Here is a 19,071-nt window from a genome sequence, read left to right as displayed (position 1 = left end):
TGCATGCCTCCCACTGGGGATTGGGCCCACAACCTGGGCATATGTCCTGACTGAGAATCAAACCAGTGATCTCTTGAGGCACGGGTTGACACTCAACCACTGAGCCACACCAGCTGGATTTATTTTACTTTTTTATTGTTTTGGGATTTTATTTTCTGATTGCACAAGTAATACATATTAAAAAGTATAAAGAAGCAGGGGGAGCCCTGGCCAGTTTGGCTCAGCGGTTAGAGTGTTGTCCTGCGGTCTAGAGAGACCCGGGTTCAGTTCCCACTAAGGGCACGTACCTCGGTTGCAGTTGGTCCCCGGGCCTTGTTTGGGTCATGTGGGTGGCAGCCACTTGATGTGTCCCTTTCACGTTGATGTTTCTCTTTTTCTCTCTCTCTCTTTTCCTCTCTCTCCCTCCCACTCTATCTGAACAAAAAATGGAAAAATGTCCTCGGGTAAGGATAAAAAAAAGGGGGGATAAAAATCAGCTATTTTTCTGCTATCTAAGCCATCAGAGTATAAGTTTATTAGTAATGAGAGATACCTTAGATCCTCTTATATTTGGCTCCCTTGAAAAGATCAAATGTCTGTGTTTATGGGATAGTTTTCATTTTTAAGTGTGTGATATTACAAAGAGATCTAGATTCTGAATGGTAATCAATTAGATACCAATTAGGACCTCCCCTTTCCACCACCGTCATTTTTATTCTAGTCATTTGTTTCCATTCTCTAATTTGAGTTTTTTTCGATACATATTAAGGTAATACATGCTGCCCTGCGATTTATGTATTCTGACTTTGTACTGGCTGTAAGAATGGTAATATCCTGGTCTTAGACCATTTCATAGTGAATATAAAGCCTGTCTCATAACTTTATGGTAAGGAATAAATCCATGGCTCTTAATTTCTCATGGCATTTAAATAAGATGTTATGCTTTCTTTTTCTATTATAGATTGGTTGTGATCGTAGCCAAAACCTTGTGGACATTTGTAGAGAGAGGCAATTTCAGGCCTTGGTCTGTGATGCATTGGCAGTACCCATCCGCAGCGGGTCTTGTGATGCCTGTATCTCCATTGCAGTTGTTCACCACTTTGCAATAGCTGTAAGTACTGCCTTTCTTTCTCCAAGAATTTGTAACTAAAGTGGCAGGATGTATTCATTGATTTTACTGGTTTGGACCTGTATTAGCTTTTCTTTTCTTTCCATTCTCTTATCACATTTTGCACCGTTTGTTAAGAGAGCATGTGGAATGGAGATGAATTACATGGGAGTTGTACTTGGTTAAACTGATAGGACTCTGTTTTTATTGCTACATGTTTCTGCCTTTTTCCTATCTTGAGTCTTACTCATCTTTAAATTTTTTTCATCATATAATTATTTTTAATGCCCAGAGTTTATAATATGAGAGTCAGAGCTTTTTCCCAGACTCAAGTTTGTAAACTCTCATTGGCTTGTGAGGCCGGTAGGGATGTTGTTTCTTGTCTAGTTTGGTTTCGGGAAAGACTTCATTCAAACCCGCAATGGTCATCTGATCAAATGTAATTATGTTCTTTATCTTTTCCAGCTTGTTACGGAATTGCTTAATCCTGGTCTTAGATAAAAACTCAACACAGCTTTTCACATCTTTTTCTTCAGAACTCAGCAGGGCATTATATTTATCCTCTGGCACAGGAACCTTCAGGGCATTAAACTTCTCAGTCATCTACCAAGCCGGCCTTTACTACATTGGTCTTATAGTAAGCGATAGCAGGTGGATTCCTGGTAGATTTAGCCAACCTGGAGGTACGGGTCTCATTCCAGGAGTTCAGGGAGTTAGCAGTGGCCTTTGGTTTCAGGGTATGATCTCCTGCAAAGCTACCCGGTCGGTGTCCTTTAAAGCAAGTTTTTGCCCAATTATCTTGAGATCCTTCAGACTCTTGTAACCCATGGTCCACAGCAGCCTACTTATCTTTAAATTTTAGCTGTAGGACTTGAAGAGAATATCAACTCTATGCATCTTGAGTATACTCTTTCCTCAGCCTCTGAGCCTCCTCTCTACTTCTGTATGCCATCTTTCCCTCTCAACTCACACTTTCATTCCTGACATCGGAATCTCACTTCTTTCCCATTCTGTTTCTTTCCTTTTCCTATTCTTTTTTCAAAAGTCAGGTACTTGACTAGTAGTAGTAGTATGTCACTGATGCCTTTAATTAGTCACATATATTCCTAATTTTAAAATAAGTGAATTTTATAGGAAAAATAATCTTTTTTCTTGGGTGTCAGTGATTTCTCCTCCAACCTAAGCAGTAACTTTATAGCTCAGCTGGTGCTGGAGCCACCAGCCGTTTTAGTATACCTTATGACTAACTGAATTCAAAACAAAACACAGAAAACCCTCTATGTCTATACTTTATTAACAGAAATAAAAATTTCCTTTTTCTTCTTCAACCCTATTTTTAAACCCCTCAATCACAGAACAAAATTTCCCTTTTTTGTTTTATATAAGATATTTTGTTAGATTTCCTGGGCTATCTGTCTTAATTGAGAACAGTCCTATAGTTAGTTATATTTTTGTTTTCTCTCCTGGTTGATAAATGGCAACATGTTTTTGCTAGGAGCGCAGAGTGGCAGCTCTTCGGGAACTTGTTCGACTCCTGCGGCCTGGTGGGAAGGCACTCATTTATGTCTGGGCAATGGAACAAGAGTATAATAATAAGAAGTCCAAGTATCTCAGAGAAAACAGAAGCAGCCAAGGAAAGAAAGAGGAGCTCAACAATGATCTACCCATGCAGGAGCTGTTTGTGGAGCAAATGCCTGACATGGGCATTCAAAACTTAGCAAGTTCTGTCTCCTCCATTAGTGACTTTCAGAAGGGAAGATATAACTTGAGGAAAGTTGCTAATTCCAAGCTGCTGATCCATACTAACAGGACTTCTTTTCACTCTCAGGACTTACTGGTTCCCTGGCACCTTAAGGGGAACCCTGGTAAAGAAAAACCTACTGAGCCATTTGGTCCAGCAGGAACCCATGACCCAAGTCCTGTGTTTCATCGTTTCTACCACATGTTTTGTGAGGGAGAATTGGAAGCTGCCTGCCAGACTTTGAATAATGTCAGCATTCTGCAAAGCTACTATGATCAGGGAAACTGGTGTGTGATTCTTCAAAAGGTCTGATTATCTCTATGAACATATCATATACAATGAAGAAATGCTTAACTTTTTTTTTTAATCCTCAGCCAAGGATTTTTTTTTTTATTGATTTTTTAGAGAGAGGAAAGGGGAGAGAAAGAGAAACATTGATCGGTTGCCTCCCATATGCACCCCAACTGGGGATCAAACCCGTAAACTTAGGTTATGTGCCCTGACTGAGAATCAAACCCACATCATTTTGGTGTATGGGATGATGTTTCAGTCAACTGAGCCACCTAGCAGGGTGATCAGCTTTTTAAAAATAAAGCAGACTAGCCCTGGCCGGGTTTGCTCAGCGGTTAGAGCGTCAGCCCGCGGACCAGAGAGGCCTAGGTTTGGTTTCCACTAGGGTCACCTACCTCGGTTGCAATTTGTCCCCAGCCCACATCGATGTTTCTCTCTCTCTCTCTTTCTCCCTGTCTCCGTCCCACTCTATCTGAAGATAAATGCAAAACAAAATGTCCTCAGGTGAGGATAAATAAAATTAAAACAGACTAAATTAACTATCTTTTTAGTTAAAGAGAAAACAAGTGGTAAAGTACTAAAGGCATGCACCTGGGAGAAATTTGGAGCTGAGATCAGTTTGGAAACATTTAGTCTACTATTATTGCTGACCTCGTGTTTTCCATAACTGCAGGCTTCTCCTGTGGGGAGGAACAGGGATGGATTTTAAAGTGACTGAAGTAGTTTGTGGTGTATTTGGGGTCCTGGGGTAAGTGGACAGCATTTTGAAGATAAACTTTTGGTACAAAATGTTACAAACTGAATTCAATTATGTAGAATCATAGTGAAGAAATCATATAACACTTTAATAAAGAAAATTTGTTTAGTAGAAAATTACCTGAAATTTTATCTGTGAATATTAACTCCATAAAGTCATAAACAATAACCACTCTGTCATCACAGCTAGCATAGGGCTTGACACATAGGTGCGCAGTAAACTTTCAGTAAGTCAGATAATACCCATACATTAGTAGGAGCTTATCCAACACTTACTGAATTCCTACTGTGTATCCATTACTATTGTAAATACTGGGAGGGGAGCAGTGGACAGGCAACAAAGAACAAAGTCCTTGTCCTCATGGAGTTAGTTCTAGAAGGGAAGACAGACAATATGTAAATAAATAAATAAATAAATGTGCCAGATAGTGATAAATGCCATGGGGAAAGAAAACAAAATAGGTCTGGGGATTCACCTGGCCACAGAAGGTTATTTTTATTTTTAATTATTTATTTTTTCTTTATTGATTTTAGAGAGAGAGGAAGGGATAGGGAGAGCGATAGAAACATTGATGAGAGAGAACACTGATTGGCAGCCTCCTGCGTGCCCCCCACTGGGGATCAGGCCCACAACCTGGGCATGTGCTCTGACCAGGAATTGAATTGGTGACCTCTTGGTACATGGGTCGACGCTCAGCCACTGAGCCACACTGGCCAGGCCAAAAGGTTATTTTTAAAGGGCCGAAATAACCGCTAATCCTGCCTGTAGTTTATTACCAGGAGTTCATTGGTATTCATAATGCATTGATCTAGGTGCCAAGGCAAATGTGCTCTTTTAATGCCTTTATTTAAATAGGAAAACTTAGAGTTGTCAGTCAGACCTAATTGTGCCCTTACAGCCAAAGCTGTGGTGTCATTATTGGGTATTTCTAGTTTACTCATAGTTTGTTTCTGTCTAGGTGCAGTCGGTTATTTTTCACCTACTAATATTTCATAATTACTAAGTTAACTTACTACTTAGGTCGTTTCCAGAAAGAACAAAAGTAGAGAGTTAACTGTAGGTCAAATGATCATGCAGAAGGGAAAGTTGTGTGTGTGTGTGTTTCTTAAATACTTTACTCCCTGAATGCATTGCTTTTATAGTAGTACTACTTAAGACCACTTAAAGAAAAATTGCTTTCTGTGAATTATGGCTGCCTAGATAATTATATATCTTGTTACTAAGTGTTAGTGATTTTTAGTAGATAAATCCATGATTAAGTTCAAGATTTCAATAACTGATCAAATAAATACATAGAAAATCAGTAGGGATAATAGTAGCCTTAAACAACACAATTCACTAACTTAACCATATTTACATTTCTAGAACATTCTAACCAACGGCAGTAGAATATACATTCTTATGAAGTACACAAGGAGCATTTACTGAGAAAGACCATCTTCTGGGTTATAAAACAGGACTTAATACATTTAAAATAATTAAAGTTATATAAAATATGCTCTCTGGCTACAATGAAAATAAATTAGAAATTAATAGCAAAAAAGATCTCTGGAAATATCCTCAATAATTTTGAGTATAAATAACCCACAGATTCAGGAATAATTCAAAGGGTAAAATAGAAAGTATTTTGAGCTGAATGAAAATGAAAGCACAACACATTAGAATTTTTGCAAACAGAAATTCACATAGCAGGCCCAACACTGCTATCCTTAGAAGGACCTGCTTCCAAGGTCACCTCTTACCTGAAATCTGGGAACTTGGATTTCAGGGGCAGAGCAATGGGGAGGATTCCTACCACCCTAACTGATAAGAGTGGCTCACTGTGGAATTTGGGTATATGCCAGGCAAAGGGGTGCCTATGTGTCCAGCTCCCAATAAAAACCATGGATGTTGTCTCTAATCAGCTTCCCTATTTGGCAACATTTCACACTTTTTGTTGTAACATCTTGTTCAGGAATATGTTCTCTATGACTCCAATGGGAGATGACTGTTGGAAGCTTGTGCCTGGTTTCCTGTTGACCTCATACCACATACTCCATTGCTGATTGTGCTATCCTTCTGCTATAATAAATCACAACTTTGAATTCAACTGTGCTGAGTCCTGTGGATCCTCCTTGCGAATCACTGAACTTAGGGTGGGCTTGCGGATTCCTAACACACTGCTAATAAAGTAGTACTTAGGGAGAAATTTATAGCACTAAATGCCTACGGTAGGAAAGAAGATCCAAATTCCAGGACTCAGCTTTCTTAAGAAACTAGAAAAAGAAGAGCAAATGAAATGCAAAGTAGGCGGAAGAAAGGAAACAAGATCAGAGCAGAAATCAATGAAATAGAAAACAAAAACAATAAAGAAAATCAGTGAAAACAAAAGCATGTTCTTTTTTAAAAATATATTTTTTCTTTATTGATTTTAGAGAGAAAGGAAGGGAGAGGGATAAAGAGAGAGAGAAACATTGATTGGCTGCCTCCTCCATGTCCCCTGCTGGGGATCGAGCCCAAAATGGCAGGCATGTTCCCTGACTGGAATTCAAACCAGTGACCTCTTGGTGCGTGGGACTATTCTTAAACGTTGAGCCACACCAGCTGGGCAACAAAAGCATGTTCTTGGACAAAACTAAAAGTTTATAAAATACAATCAGTAAAACAAGATAGATTCTCATGTAATGACTTTTCCAGATTTACACTTGTTTGAAAAAGGTTTATTATTTAATCAACAAAATTTTTCATAAATATTTGCAGTAGGATTATGTACTTCAAATAACAATCCAATATAATTACACAATTTTCTATAATAAATATATTGAGGAAAATAAAACACTACTTATATATTAAAGAATTATGATCTTAGCCAGTTCCTAAATGTGTCTGAATATTGTGCTTGAAAATTTAGATTCCAGGTAAAGCCAGTAAGCCATGTCGACTGACTATAGAGATAAAAATTTTTAAAACATACTGCTTATTTTTTTTTGCTAATTGTAATATTTTTCTATTCTTTGATGTTTCAAAAAGAAAATTAAGAGAAATTCTTTCTCTGCATCATTTCCTTTATTGCTTTTCTGCTTTGAAATAGCAACTTCCACTGTCAGTCAAGAAGTTACTAAGCAGTAAGTCCATTGTTCTTGCCAGGGCTGTTAAGTCAGCTCACTGAATATTTTCCTCTCACAGAAGTGGGCAGAGAATGTATTACTTCTCCCTACATAACTCATTTTCAGCTGCTTCTCGATGCCTGGCTACATCTATGTGGTTTGTCTTCCCTTGAAGTTGAAGAGGAAACTTCTTTGAGAGAAGTCTTGATTTTGCTGTAAAAGAATTCCCATAAAGGAAGAGAGAATGTAAGATATGACTTCCAATTAACTTTTGTCAGTTATGACTATAGCTTTGAAGAATTATTCTTTAGTTAATGAAAGAATCTGAAGTTTTAATAGAGGGTGTTAAAGGACCACGATATAGTGTGCCTCATAATTCTTCACTCCTCCCTCTACTGATTTTTTTATTATTATTATTTATTTCTTTTTATTGATTAATTTTTGTTACAGATGATTCTCCTTTTTCCCCCCACTGATTCCCCCCTCCTCCTCCCCTCCCTGCCCCTTCCCCAGATTGTTGTCCATGTCCACTGTTCATGCATACATGCGTATAAGTTCTGTGGTTCATCCCTCCCCCACCTCCCCACTCCTTAGGGGATTGTCAGTCTGTACCCTGCTTCCGCGTCTCTGGGACTGCCCCATTCCTCAAACTGTTATGTTCATTATATTCCACAAATAAGTGAGATCATATGAAATTTGTCTTTCTCTGTTTGGCTTGTTTCACTTAGGATGATACTTTCCAGGTCCCTCCATGTAGTCTCAAAGGATAAGAGATCTTTCTTTCTTACCGCTGCATAGTACTCCATTGTGTATATGTACCACAGCTTTTTGATCCATTCGTCTACTGATGGGCACTTGGGCTGTTTCCAGATCTTAGCTATTGTAAATAGTGCTGCTACAAAGATGGGGGTATATATATTCTTTCTTATTGGTGTTTTATGCTTCTTAGGGTATATTCCTAGAAGTGGGATCACTGGGTCAAATGGAAGATCACTTTTTAATTTTTTGAGGTGACACCACAGTGTTTTCCATAGTGGCTGCACCAGTCTGCATTCCCACCAGCAGTGTACTAGAGTCCCCTTTTCTCCACACCCTCGCCAACACTTGTTGTTTGATGATTTGTTGATGGCGGCCATTCTGACAGGTGTGAGGTGATACCTCATTGTTGTTTTGATTTGCATCTCTCTGATGATTAGTGATGATGAGCATTTCTTCATATGTTTCTTAGCCATTTTTATGTCCTGTTTGGAGAGGTGTCTATTTAGTTCCTCTGCCCATTTTTTAATTGGATTCTTTGTCTTCCTTTTGTGGAGTTGTATGAGCACTCTATATGTATTGGAAATTAACCCCTTATCTGATATATCATTGGCAATTATGCTCTCCCATACAGTGGGTAGCCTTTCCGTTTTGATGATTGTATCTTTCGCTGTGCAGAAGCTTTTGAGTTTGATGTAGTCCCATGTGTTCACTTTTCTCCTTTGTTTCTATTGCCTTAGGTGATGTGTCAGTAAAAATTCTGCTGCGTATGATGTCTGAGATTTTGTTGCCCACAGTCTCCTCTAGGATTTTTATGGATTCATGAGTTACATTTAAGTCTTTTATCCATTTTGAGTTTATTTTTGTGTAGGGTGTAAGTCTCCCTCTACTGTTTTTGATCAGCATTTGAATGAAAATGTCTGGCCTGAAGGTAGGAATTATTAGGTTAGAAATAGTAGCTCCTCACAGGTGACTTCAAAACCTTATATGTAGTCTGGAAGATAATCTGTTCAAATCAGCACTGGATAAGATAATAGGCATGGATCCATGAAACAGACTGACAGCTGTCAGAGGAGAGGATGAAAGAAGGTGAAGGGATTAGCTAAAAAACATATATGCGTAACCCATAGACACAAACAACCATGTGGTGCTGGTCTAGGGGAAGGAGGGGCAGGGGCTCAGTGGAGGTGGGCAAAGGGGGTAGGGGGAATGGAGACATCTCTAATAGTGTCAACAATAAAAATAAAGTTAAAGAATGATTTTCTTGATGGCAGCCATTCTGACAGGTGTGAGTTGATACCTCATGGTTGTTTTAATTTGCATCTCTCTGATGATTAGTGATGTTGAGCATTTCTTCATATGTCTCTTGGCCATTTGTATGTCCTTTATGGAGAGGTGTCTATTTAGGTCCTCTGCCCATTTTTTAATTGGGTTCTTTGTCTTCCTTTTGTTGAGTTGTATGAGCACTGTATATATTTTGGAACTTAACCCCTTATCTGATGCATCATTAGCGATTATGGTCTCCCATATAGTGGGATCCCTTTCCATTTTGATGGTTGTTTCTTTTGCTTTGCAGAAGCTTTTTAGTTTGATGTAGTCTCACATGTTCATTTTTTCCTTTTTTTCTGTTGCCTTAGGTGTTGTATCGGTGAAAATTCTGCTGTATATGATGTCTGAGATTTTGTTGCCTACATTTTCTTCTAGAATTTTTATGGACTCACAAGTTACATTTCAGTCTTTATCCATTTGAGTTTATTCTCATGTATGGTGTAAGTTGGTTTTCTAGCTTCATTTTTTTTGCAGGTAGCTGTCCAATTTTCCCAACACCATTTATTGAAGAGACTGTCTTGACTCCACTGTATGCTCTTGCCATCTTTCTCAAATATTAATTGAGCACATTGTCTTGGGTCAATTTCCGGGTTCTCTATTCTGTTCCATTAATCTATCTGCCTGTTCTTGTGCCAGTACCAGGCTGTGTTGGCGAGGATGTGGAGAAAAGGGGACTCTATTATTATTTTTTTATTAATTAATTAATTTTTGTTATAGATGGTTCTCTCTTTTCCCCCACTGATTCCCCCCTTCCCCTCCCTCCTCGCCCTGTCCCCAGTTTGTTGTCCATGTCCACTGTTCATGCATACATGCATATAAGTTCTGTGGTTTATCTCTCCCCCACCATCCCCTCTTCTGGGAATTGTCAGTCTGCATCCTACCTCCACATCTCTGGGACTACCCCATTCCTCAGACTGTTATGTTCATTATATTCCACAAATAAGTGAGATCATATGATACTTGTCCTTCTCTGTTTGGCTTGCCTCACTCAGGATGATACTCTCCAGGTCCCTCCATGTAGTCTCACAGGACAAGAGATCTTTCTTTCTTACAGCTGGGTCCATTGTGTATATGTACCACAGCTTTTTTATCCATTTGTCTACTGATGGACACTTGGGCTGTTTCCAGATCTTAGCTATTGTAAATAGTGCTGCTACAAACATGGGGGTACATATATTCTTCCTGATTGGTGTTTCAGGCTTCTTAGGGTATATTCCTCGAAGTGGGATCACTGGGTCAAATGGAAGTTCAATTTTTAATTTTTTGAGGTAACACCATATTGTTTTTCATAGTGGCTGCACCAGTCTTCATTCCCACCAGCAGTGTCCCACCAGCATGGAAGGACCTGGAGAGTATTATGCTAAGCGCAACAAGCCAAGCAGAGAAAGACAAATATCACATGATCTCACTTATTTGTGGAATATAATGAACTAAACAAACTGCTGAACAAAATTAACTCAGAGACATGGAGGTGGGGTACAGGCTGACCAGCCTCAGAGGAGGGGGCGGTTTATGGGGGAAGAGATAAACCACAGAACTTACATGCATGTATGCATGACCAATGAACATAGATAACAAAGTTGGGGATGTGGGGGGGAAGGGAGGAGGGTGTCAGTGGGCTAAAAATGAGAAACATCTGTAACAAAAACAAATTAATAAATAAAAAATTTTTAAAAAATGATTTTCTTCCAAACTGGATTTTCTTTTAATTTTTAATTATCTTTAAAACATAGCAGTTCTTAATTTTAATAAGATTTAATGTATCAATTTTTCTTTCTTTTGTGGACCATGCTTTTGTTCTTATATCTAAGAAACCATTACTTAACCCAACATTACAAAGATTGTCTTCTGTGTTTTCTTTTATACCTTTTATAGGTTCACATTTTACATTTTTGTCTATAATTAATTTTGTATATAGTTCAAGGTTTAGATCAAAGTTTTTATTTTTATACAGGTATCCATATGTGTCTATCTGCTATCTTTTTACCTTTGTTGATAGTTGTTTGTATGTGTGTAGGTCTATTTCTAGACTCCATTAAATTGATCTATTGGTTCTATTTTTACACCAATATATCACTGTCTTCATTACTATAACTTTAAAATACATCTTGAATTGTGATAAAAAAGAAGTAATGGAGCTATGATGACTAATCATTTTATATGCTATAAGAATTATAGTCAAGTCTTTGAAAATTAGTTTTGTTTAGCAGAGTGCAGTGGTAACTGTGCTTGCTTTATTTTTTAACATCTGCCTTGCTAAACTCCTCTACCTGGTATACTTCTGACCTGAGGCAAATTAGTGTACTGGTTCTAGAAAGAACAAAGTGTTTTCAAGATAAACATGGATTTACAACTGAACTTCACCACTTACTAGCTGAGGGACTTTGGGAGAAATAGGGATCTATAAAGACAGGCTAATAATACCTACCATGCAAGCAAGTTGTTGGGTGGGTTATGTGAGATAGCATGTAAAATATCAAGCATAGCAATTATTACATAAGAGATAGCCGATAAATGCCAGCTTGTTCCTTCCCCTCCCCTGCCCTGCGAGCAATCTGGTCATTACCTGTGGGGTTGTGTGTGTGTTGTATATTTGACAAGCATTAATGAATTCATTCAGTGCACATTTATTGATTGCCCACTGTGAGTCAGGCACTATTTTAAATAATGGATACATCAGTGAACACAAAAAGTTCCTACCCTCATGGACCTTACACTTACTTAGAGTGGAGGGAGTGTATGATGGGATATGGTAGAATAGACAATAAGCCATAAATGTGATCAGTAGTCCAGCTGGTGTGGCTCAGTGGTTGAGCGTCAACCCATGCACCAAGAGGTCACCAGTTCAATTCCCGGTCAGAGCACATGCCCAGGTTGTGGGCCAAATCCCCAGTGGAGCATGCAGGAGGTGGCCAATCAATGTTCTCTCTCATCGATGTTTCTATCTCTCCCTCTTCCTTCTTCTCTCTCTAAAATTAATAGAGAAAAAAATTTTTTTAATGTGATCAGTAAAACATATGTTGTAAAACGATACATATTTTTTTTCTCCACAGAGAAGAGGTAGAGCAGGAAAAGAAGTGAAGGGTGGGATGGCAGATGGGTTCCAGTTTTTAAAGCATGGATAAGATGGCCCTGGCCAGTTTGGTTTAGTGGTTAGAGCATTGGCCTGCAGATCAGAGAGTCCCGGGTTCGGTTCTCGCAAAGGGCATGTATCCCGATTGCAGTTTGTCCCTGGCCCCGGTTGGGGTCGTGTGGGTGGTAACCACTCGATGTGTCTCTCTCACATGGATGTTTCTTTATCTTCCTCTCTCCCTCCTGCTCTATCTGAAGATAAAATAAAAATGTCTTCGAGTGAGGATTAAAAAATAATTTTAAAAAATAATAAGTGTGGATAGGATGGTTCTCTGAGAGAATGACATTTTAGTGAAGATTTGAAGAAGGTGGAGGAGTTAACTATGTACTTATCTGTAAGACAACATTCCAGACAGAGGAAACAGCCAATGCAGAGACCTAAGGTGAAAGGCCTAAGATGAAGGGCAGGCCGCATGGAGGTCAGTGTGGGTGGAGCACAGTAAGTGAGGATAGTTGGAGATAAGATCAGGGTTATCTGGGAGGTGAGATACACCACCAGGACAGGGCAAGAGTCTAGTCTTTGGTTTTTATTCTCAGATGGTGAGCTATTTGGGTGAGCAAGTGACATTATCCCAGTTCCTTTTTAAAGGGATACTCTGGCCGCCCTGTGGAGTTCCGACAGGAGGAGGATCTACACAAGCCAGATGACAGACAGTGATTGGCTTGCAACAGTGTGGCAGTGGTTGAGGTGGTGAGTGATAACATGCTTTTCGATATGTAATTTGAGGGTAGAACCACCAGGATTTCTTGTGGGTTGGATATGGAGTGTAGGTGAATAGAAGTCAATGATGTTCCCATTGCTGAGTGTGGGACTTCTCTGTGGTTCTTAGGATCTCTCCTGTGGGGCTGCTACCCTTTAGGTCAAATGGAGTTTTGGTTTGCCCTTTCCTTCTTGCTTTTAGGCAGGAGTCCACTGTGGTGCTGCCCTGAGTAGATCTTCCTGGCAACACATCTGCAAATAAACGCAGCAAATACTATACTTTGAGTTCAGATACTTCATGCATCACTGATCAGTTGGATGTTAAGTCAATGTGTGAAAGCATAAACAGAATTCAGGATTCCGTATCATAGTTTCCTTTAGGGACCATTTGACCAAGACAAACATGTATCCAGGGATTCCAAATCATTGTAAGCAATGGACTGGCAGATGACTGGTGGCACTTTATTTTTAGTAAATCTCTAAAGAGAAAAATTTTCCCCAAGAAGAGCAAGGCATGCATGAGCACAACCTTCCAATGCCCTTTGCTGAAGCAAGGGGAGAATAAATGCTGATGAAAAGAGGGAGTTAAGAGCTTTATTGCTGCCTTACCGTCTGTTGTGGCTGTTTACAGGTCTCAAGAAACCTGAAAAAAATTGTGAAAGGAAAAGAAAAAACACTTAACTCTATTAGAGTGCAGTCTTATTGTCTTCACTCTGGCAAAAACAATTGGAGTTTGTTATTGATTAATAAGAAATAGCAAATAGCATCTAATCCAATTCTAAAGAGTGTGCATTCTGACTTTTACAGTTTTCAGCAAGGAAAATAGTTCATTTAAGGAAATAAAAGCTTTTAAAAGCTGTTTAAAAGGATCAACAGGAAGAGTGAAGAGAGCTCCCTAGAGTTAAGGAAGGAGTTCTTAACCTGTGGGCTATGAACAAGTGTCAGAGGCTTTGCAAATGACCCACAACTACACACAAAACTTTGTACATCTTCCATAGGAGAGGGTCATATTTTTGTCAGCTTTCCATAAAAGTTAAAACTCAAGCTATAGCCTCCAGGCAATGACCTTCCGTTGCTTATGCTCATGAGATTTAAAGGCAGCCCCAAAGTCTAAGCACCAGAAGTACTGTTGCTCTAGGATGCAAAGGTGCCCCCAGGATTATTCAGCATGCAAAGCTCCCAAACGTGTAGTAGGAGTGCATGTGTGTGTATGTGGCCAGGGGCTGGGGTGGGGGTATAATATATCTGTATCCCTATAACTTGAATTAGTTCTTGATCCAGCCTTTTGGATACATATTTGGATTCCATATTGAGAAAAGACTAAGTGAAAACTAAAAGAGTATGAAGTGTATTCTTCAATTTGACCGTGGGGCAGGGATAGGAAAGGTAAGATAGGTGTTAAATAGGATACCAGGGATTCTCCTATAGAAAACTTACTTAATTTTTCTCTTGGACAATAAACAAAAAAAAAAGCTAGACTAATAAGTCTCCTTGTTAAATACAGCAATTTAAATCTATAGTAATGACTTTCAGTGAGACTAGTGGAAACATTAAGCCAATTTAAAAAACCCATTTCACTTATATGTGGAATCTAAAGAACAATATAAACAAACAAACACCACAGAAACAGACTCATAGATACAGAGAACAGAGTGATGGTTCTCAGAGGGGAGGAGGGTTGGGGGTCTAGGTGAAAAAAGGTGAAGGAATTGAGGGGTACACATTGGTAGTTACAGAATAGTCACTGGGATATAAAGCACACCATAGGAAATATAGATAATAGTATTACAATAACTATGTATGGTGCCAGGTGGGTACTGGAACCATCAGGGGGAACACTTAATATAAAGTATGTGATTATCTAACCACTGTGCTGTACACCTGAAACTAATACAAAATAATAGTAAATGCAAACTGTAATTGAAAAAAAATTGAAAAATCAAAAGATATAAACAAAAATATAAAATGTGGATTTAAGTAAAAAAAAAAACATTTTGCAGATTATCATTGATTACTGGAACGTATAGTCATAAGACTGGTGGTATAGGTTTATCTCTGATCTGTTGTACTACCACTATGACCATGAGAATGGAGTGCTAATTGGCTCAGGCCTGGGCTTTGTGCAATACTCTGCACTAACACTGTGGCCAGAGAAATGGAGTACCTTGTTTGGCTTAAACAATCGGGGCCCTCTTGTGTATCTTTGGGTAGCATTAGTACTACACAAACTATGGGATTGAGAATGAGGAAAAGGATTCCCAAAGGAAATTTGGCCTACACTAACCAGAATGGCAATGGATACTGGATTGCCAACAACAAGGATTTTACTGTTGCTCTAGATCCCCTCTAAAAAGGAACAGATGGACCTGCATCAGATTTTCAGCATTGGCACCACCAGACGTCTGGTAGGGCAGAAATGATGTAGCAGCATATTCTGGCCAGGACCATTATACCCATGGGATTAATAGCAATGTGGACAATGATAGGCAGAACATCAGGGACTATCTTGATTCTAAGTAGTTGCCAGAGAGAGGTGTCATTGCCACTCAGTGCAATGGTGACATTGGGAATAGAGTTGGCACTCAAGTACCCCCAAAGAGATCTCAAATTTATGAGGAGACCCTAGGATCCTTGAAGAGCTCTGAGGCTGCTCTGCTTTCTGAAATTACAGTGGGAACTGCTGCCAACAAACTGGGATCCAAAATGCAATGGGGCTAATTCAGTTTTGGGGTAGCTATCCTCAACCATCAAAAGCAGGATGGGCGTAGTTACTTAAAGAAGAGGCAAAGCAACAATCAGAACAGTGTGACTCCCAGAGACCAATGGTACTGGTTGGTTGAGTAGGGTGTTCCTAAAAAACAATTAGATGAGATTTTACTAAATTTTTATTTGGTCAGTATAAGCAGAAAAGTTATAGTTCAATTATAACTTGAATCACCAAAACAGAGTCATGGCCCCTCCACAATTCCAAGACTTGAGTCAGTTTACAGATGCAGAACTCCTTCAATGAAGAGGAGGCTGGGTCTCCTTGAGGAAGGATTCTGGTGCACTGCTAAGAACATGTACTGCAAATCTTTCTCCCAGCCTTCCTGAAAGGGACACACAGCCATTAACCAGGTGATTGTGTACTGGAGGAAAGTAAGTAATTAGACCTTTTGAGGATTACTGGACTCTGGTTGTGAACTGACACTAATTCCAGGAAACCCAAGACATCACTGTGGTCCACCAGGCAGAGCAGGGGCTTATGGAAGTCAGGTGGTCAATGGAGTTTTAGCTTAGATCCTCTCACAGCAGGCCCAGTGGGTCCCCCAAACCCACTCTGTGGTTACTTTCCAGTTCCAGAATGAATAATTGGAATAGACATACTCAGAAACTGCTAGAATTCCTGCATTGGTTCCCTGTGGAGTAAGGCCTATTGTAGAAAATGCCAAGTAGAACCCACTAGACCTGCCTCCTTAAGGAAAATGGTAAACCAAAGGCAATGCCACATTCCTGAAGAGAGTGATTCTTACCATATGCCCATAAATTCACCTTTTTGGCTGGTGTAAAATATATGGATCTTGGAGGATGATTGTGGATTATTGTAAAGTGGTAACTGAAATTGAAGCTGCTGTTTTATTATTTTTTTAATTAAAAAAAATTTTAACCACCAAAATTGTCTTATTTTGTCACCAACAAAAGGTGCGACATTGCGATTGTATCATTACTTTATTTAGTTTCTTTAAATATCACTTAACATTAAAAATATGTTTACATTTAAGAAATGTAACATATTAAAGAAGTCCTCTGTATACATAATTTCTGTTCAGTATATTTCCCTGTTTTGTCTCATACATAGTAACTTAATCTACAGAGTCATAAATAAAACTATTAACTGTTATGGCCTAAAGTATACACAAATTTTGGAACTTGACAAAAGTGTCCTATGATATTATAAATAAAAACATGGAGTATTTATTATCAGATAAATGAATCATCATCACAAATTCTTATTTATTTTTTAAATATGTTTTTATTGATTTTTTAGAGAGGAAAAGAGCGAGAGATAGAAACATTGATGTGGGAGAGAAAACATCGATATACTGTCTCCTGCACACCCCCCACTGCGGATTGAGCCCACAACCAGGGCACATGCCCTGACTGGGAACCAGATCAGAACCTCTCAGTCCTTGGGACAACGTTCAATCTACCAAGCCATCGGCCAAGCTGTATGTAGTCTTTTAAAATAAATAACTTACTCAGCCCGGCCGGTGTGGCTCAGTGGCCAAGCTTCAACCCATGCAACAAGAGATGTCCAGTTCGATTCCAGGTCAGGGCACATGCCTAGGTCACGGGCCACATCCCCAGTGGGGGTATGTAGGAGGCAGCCAACTGATGTTTTCTCTTATCGATGTTTCTTTTCTTTTTTTAACTTATCTTTATTGTTGAATGTATTACAGATGTTTCTCCTTTTTCCCCTATTGACCCCTCCTCCCCACTCCCGCCCCCCTCCTGCCTTTCCCCACACTGTTGTCTGTGTTCATTGCTTATGCATATATGCATATAAGTTCTTTGGTTTATTTCTTCTCAGCCCCCCACTCCTCTTCCTTTTGAGGTTTGTCAGTCTAACAACCAATTTGTACTTTTTAATCCCTTCACCTTTTTCACCGATTCTCCCAATCACCCTCTCATCTGGAAACCAACAAAATGTTCTCAGCATCTATGAGAATATTTCTGTTCTGCTTGTTCATTTTGTTTGTAGATTCAATTGTCGATAGATAAGTATTTATTGCCATTTTGTTTGTCCATATTTTTTATCTTCTTTTCTTCAAAAAGACCCCTCAACATTTCATATAGTAATTATTTGGTGGTGGTGAACTTCTTTAGCTTTTTTTTTTTTTTTTATCTGGGAAACTCTTTAAATGATAACTTTGCAGGATAGAGTAATCTTGGTTGTAGATTCTTGCTTTTCATCACTCTGAATATTTCTTGCCACTCCCTTCTGGCTTCCAAAGTTTCTTTTGAGAAATTGGCTGACAGTCTTATGGGAGCTCCCTTGTAGGTAACTAACTGCTTTTCTCTTGGTACTTTTAAGATTCTCTCTTTGTCTTGAACCTTTTGCAGTTTGATGATGATGTGTCTTAGTGTGGGTCTCTTGGGGTTTATCTTGTTTGGGACTCTCTGTGCTTCCTGAACTTGTATGTCTGTTTCCTTCACCAAGTTAGGGAAGTTTTCTGTCATTATTTTTCTAATAGGTTTTTCAATTTCTTGCTCTCTCTCTTCTCCTCCTGGCACCACCATGATGCGACTGTTGGCATGCTTGAAAGTGTCCCAGAGACTTCTTACACTATCCTCATTTTTTTGGATGCTTTTTTGTTTTCTTTTTTTTTTTTTTTTCTGTTCTGATTGGGTGTTTTGTGCTTCCTTATATTCCAAATCAATGGTTTGCTTCTTGGCTTTACCTACTCTACTATTGAATCTCTAAATTATTCTCTTTTTCTTTTTTAATTCTCACCTGAGGTCATTTTTCCATTTTTTTTATTCAGACAGAGCGGGAGGGAGAGAGAGGAAGAGAGATAAATATCAATGTGAAAGGGACACATCGAGTGGCTGCCACCCGCACAACCCAACCAGGGCCGGGGACAAACTGCAACCAAAGTACATGCCCTCAGCGGGAACTGAACCCTGGTCTCTCTGGACCACAGGCCGATGCTCTAACCGCTGAGCCAAACTGGCCAGGGCTGTCAATTATTCTCTATTTCAGTTAGTGCATGCTTCACTTCTGACTAGTCCTTTTTTATGCTCTTGAGGCCCTCACTAAGTTCACTGAAGTTCTCACTAAATTCATTGAGCTTCCTTACAAGCAGTGTTTTGAACTCTGCATCTGTTAGATTGCTTATCTCCATTTTGTTTAGTTCTTTTCCTGGAGTTTTGTTCTGTTCTTTCATTTGAGACATGTTTCTTTGTCTCCTCATTTTGACTGCTTTTCTGTGTTTGTTTCTATGTATTAGGTAGAGTTGCTATGTCTCCTGGGCTTCCTTGGGTGGCCTATTGTAGTAGATGTCCTGTAAAGCCCAGTGGCACAGCCTCCCTGGTCTCCCAGCTGGGCCCTCAAGGTGCACCCCTCATGTGAACTTTCTACCCTTCAGTTGTAAATGGGCCTTGATTGCTGTTGGCAACTCAATGAGAGAGTTTTACTGAGGTTGATAAGCT

The 19,071-nt window shown here is 39.2% G+C and overlaps 1 protein-coding gene across 7 annotated transcripts in view; it reads left to right on the top strand.

Annotated features, from left to right (window-relative positions):
• The window catches only part of ALKBH8 (alkB homolog 8, tRNA methyltransferase), a 74,400-nt gene extending 61,532 nt beyond the window's left edge, over positions 1–12,868 (top strand). For 2 of the 7 annotated variants that reach the window (XM_036257915.1, XM_036257912.1), the window contains 3 exons: positions 941–1,090; positions 2,583–3,134; positions 12,769–12,849. In XM_036257915.1, coding sequence (XP_036113808.1) covers positions 941–1,090; positions 2,583–3,134; positions 12,769–12,837 — 771 coding nt within the window. In that variant the 3' untranslated portion in view covers positions 12,838–12,849. Of the gene's footprint in view, positions 1–940; positions 1,091–1,552; positions 1,604–2,582; positions 3,181–3,792; positions 3,844–12,768 lie in introns of those variants that run through there. The other 5 variants (XM_036257917.1, XM_036257913.1, XM_036257918.1 and 2 more) reach the window with 5 other exon arrangements.
• The last annotated feature ends 6,203 nt before the right edge of the window (positions 12,869–19,071 follow it).

Source organism: Molossus molossus, unplaced genomic scaffold, assembly GCF_014108415.1.
Source record: "Molossus molossus isolate mMolMol1 unplaced genomic scaffold, mMolMol1.p scaffold_m16_p_13, whole genome shotgun sequence".
Taxonomy (NCBI): domain Eukaryota; kingdom Metazoa; phylum Chordata; class Mammalia; order Chiroptera; family Molossidae; genus Molossus; species Molossus molossus.
Note: the sequence above shows the minus strand (reverse complement) of the source record. Positions and strands in the feature narration are given on the sequence as shown.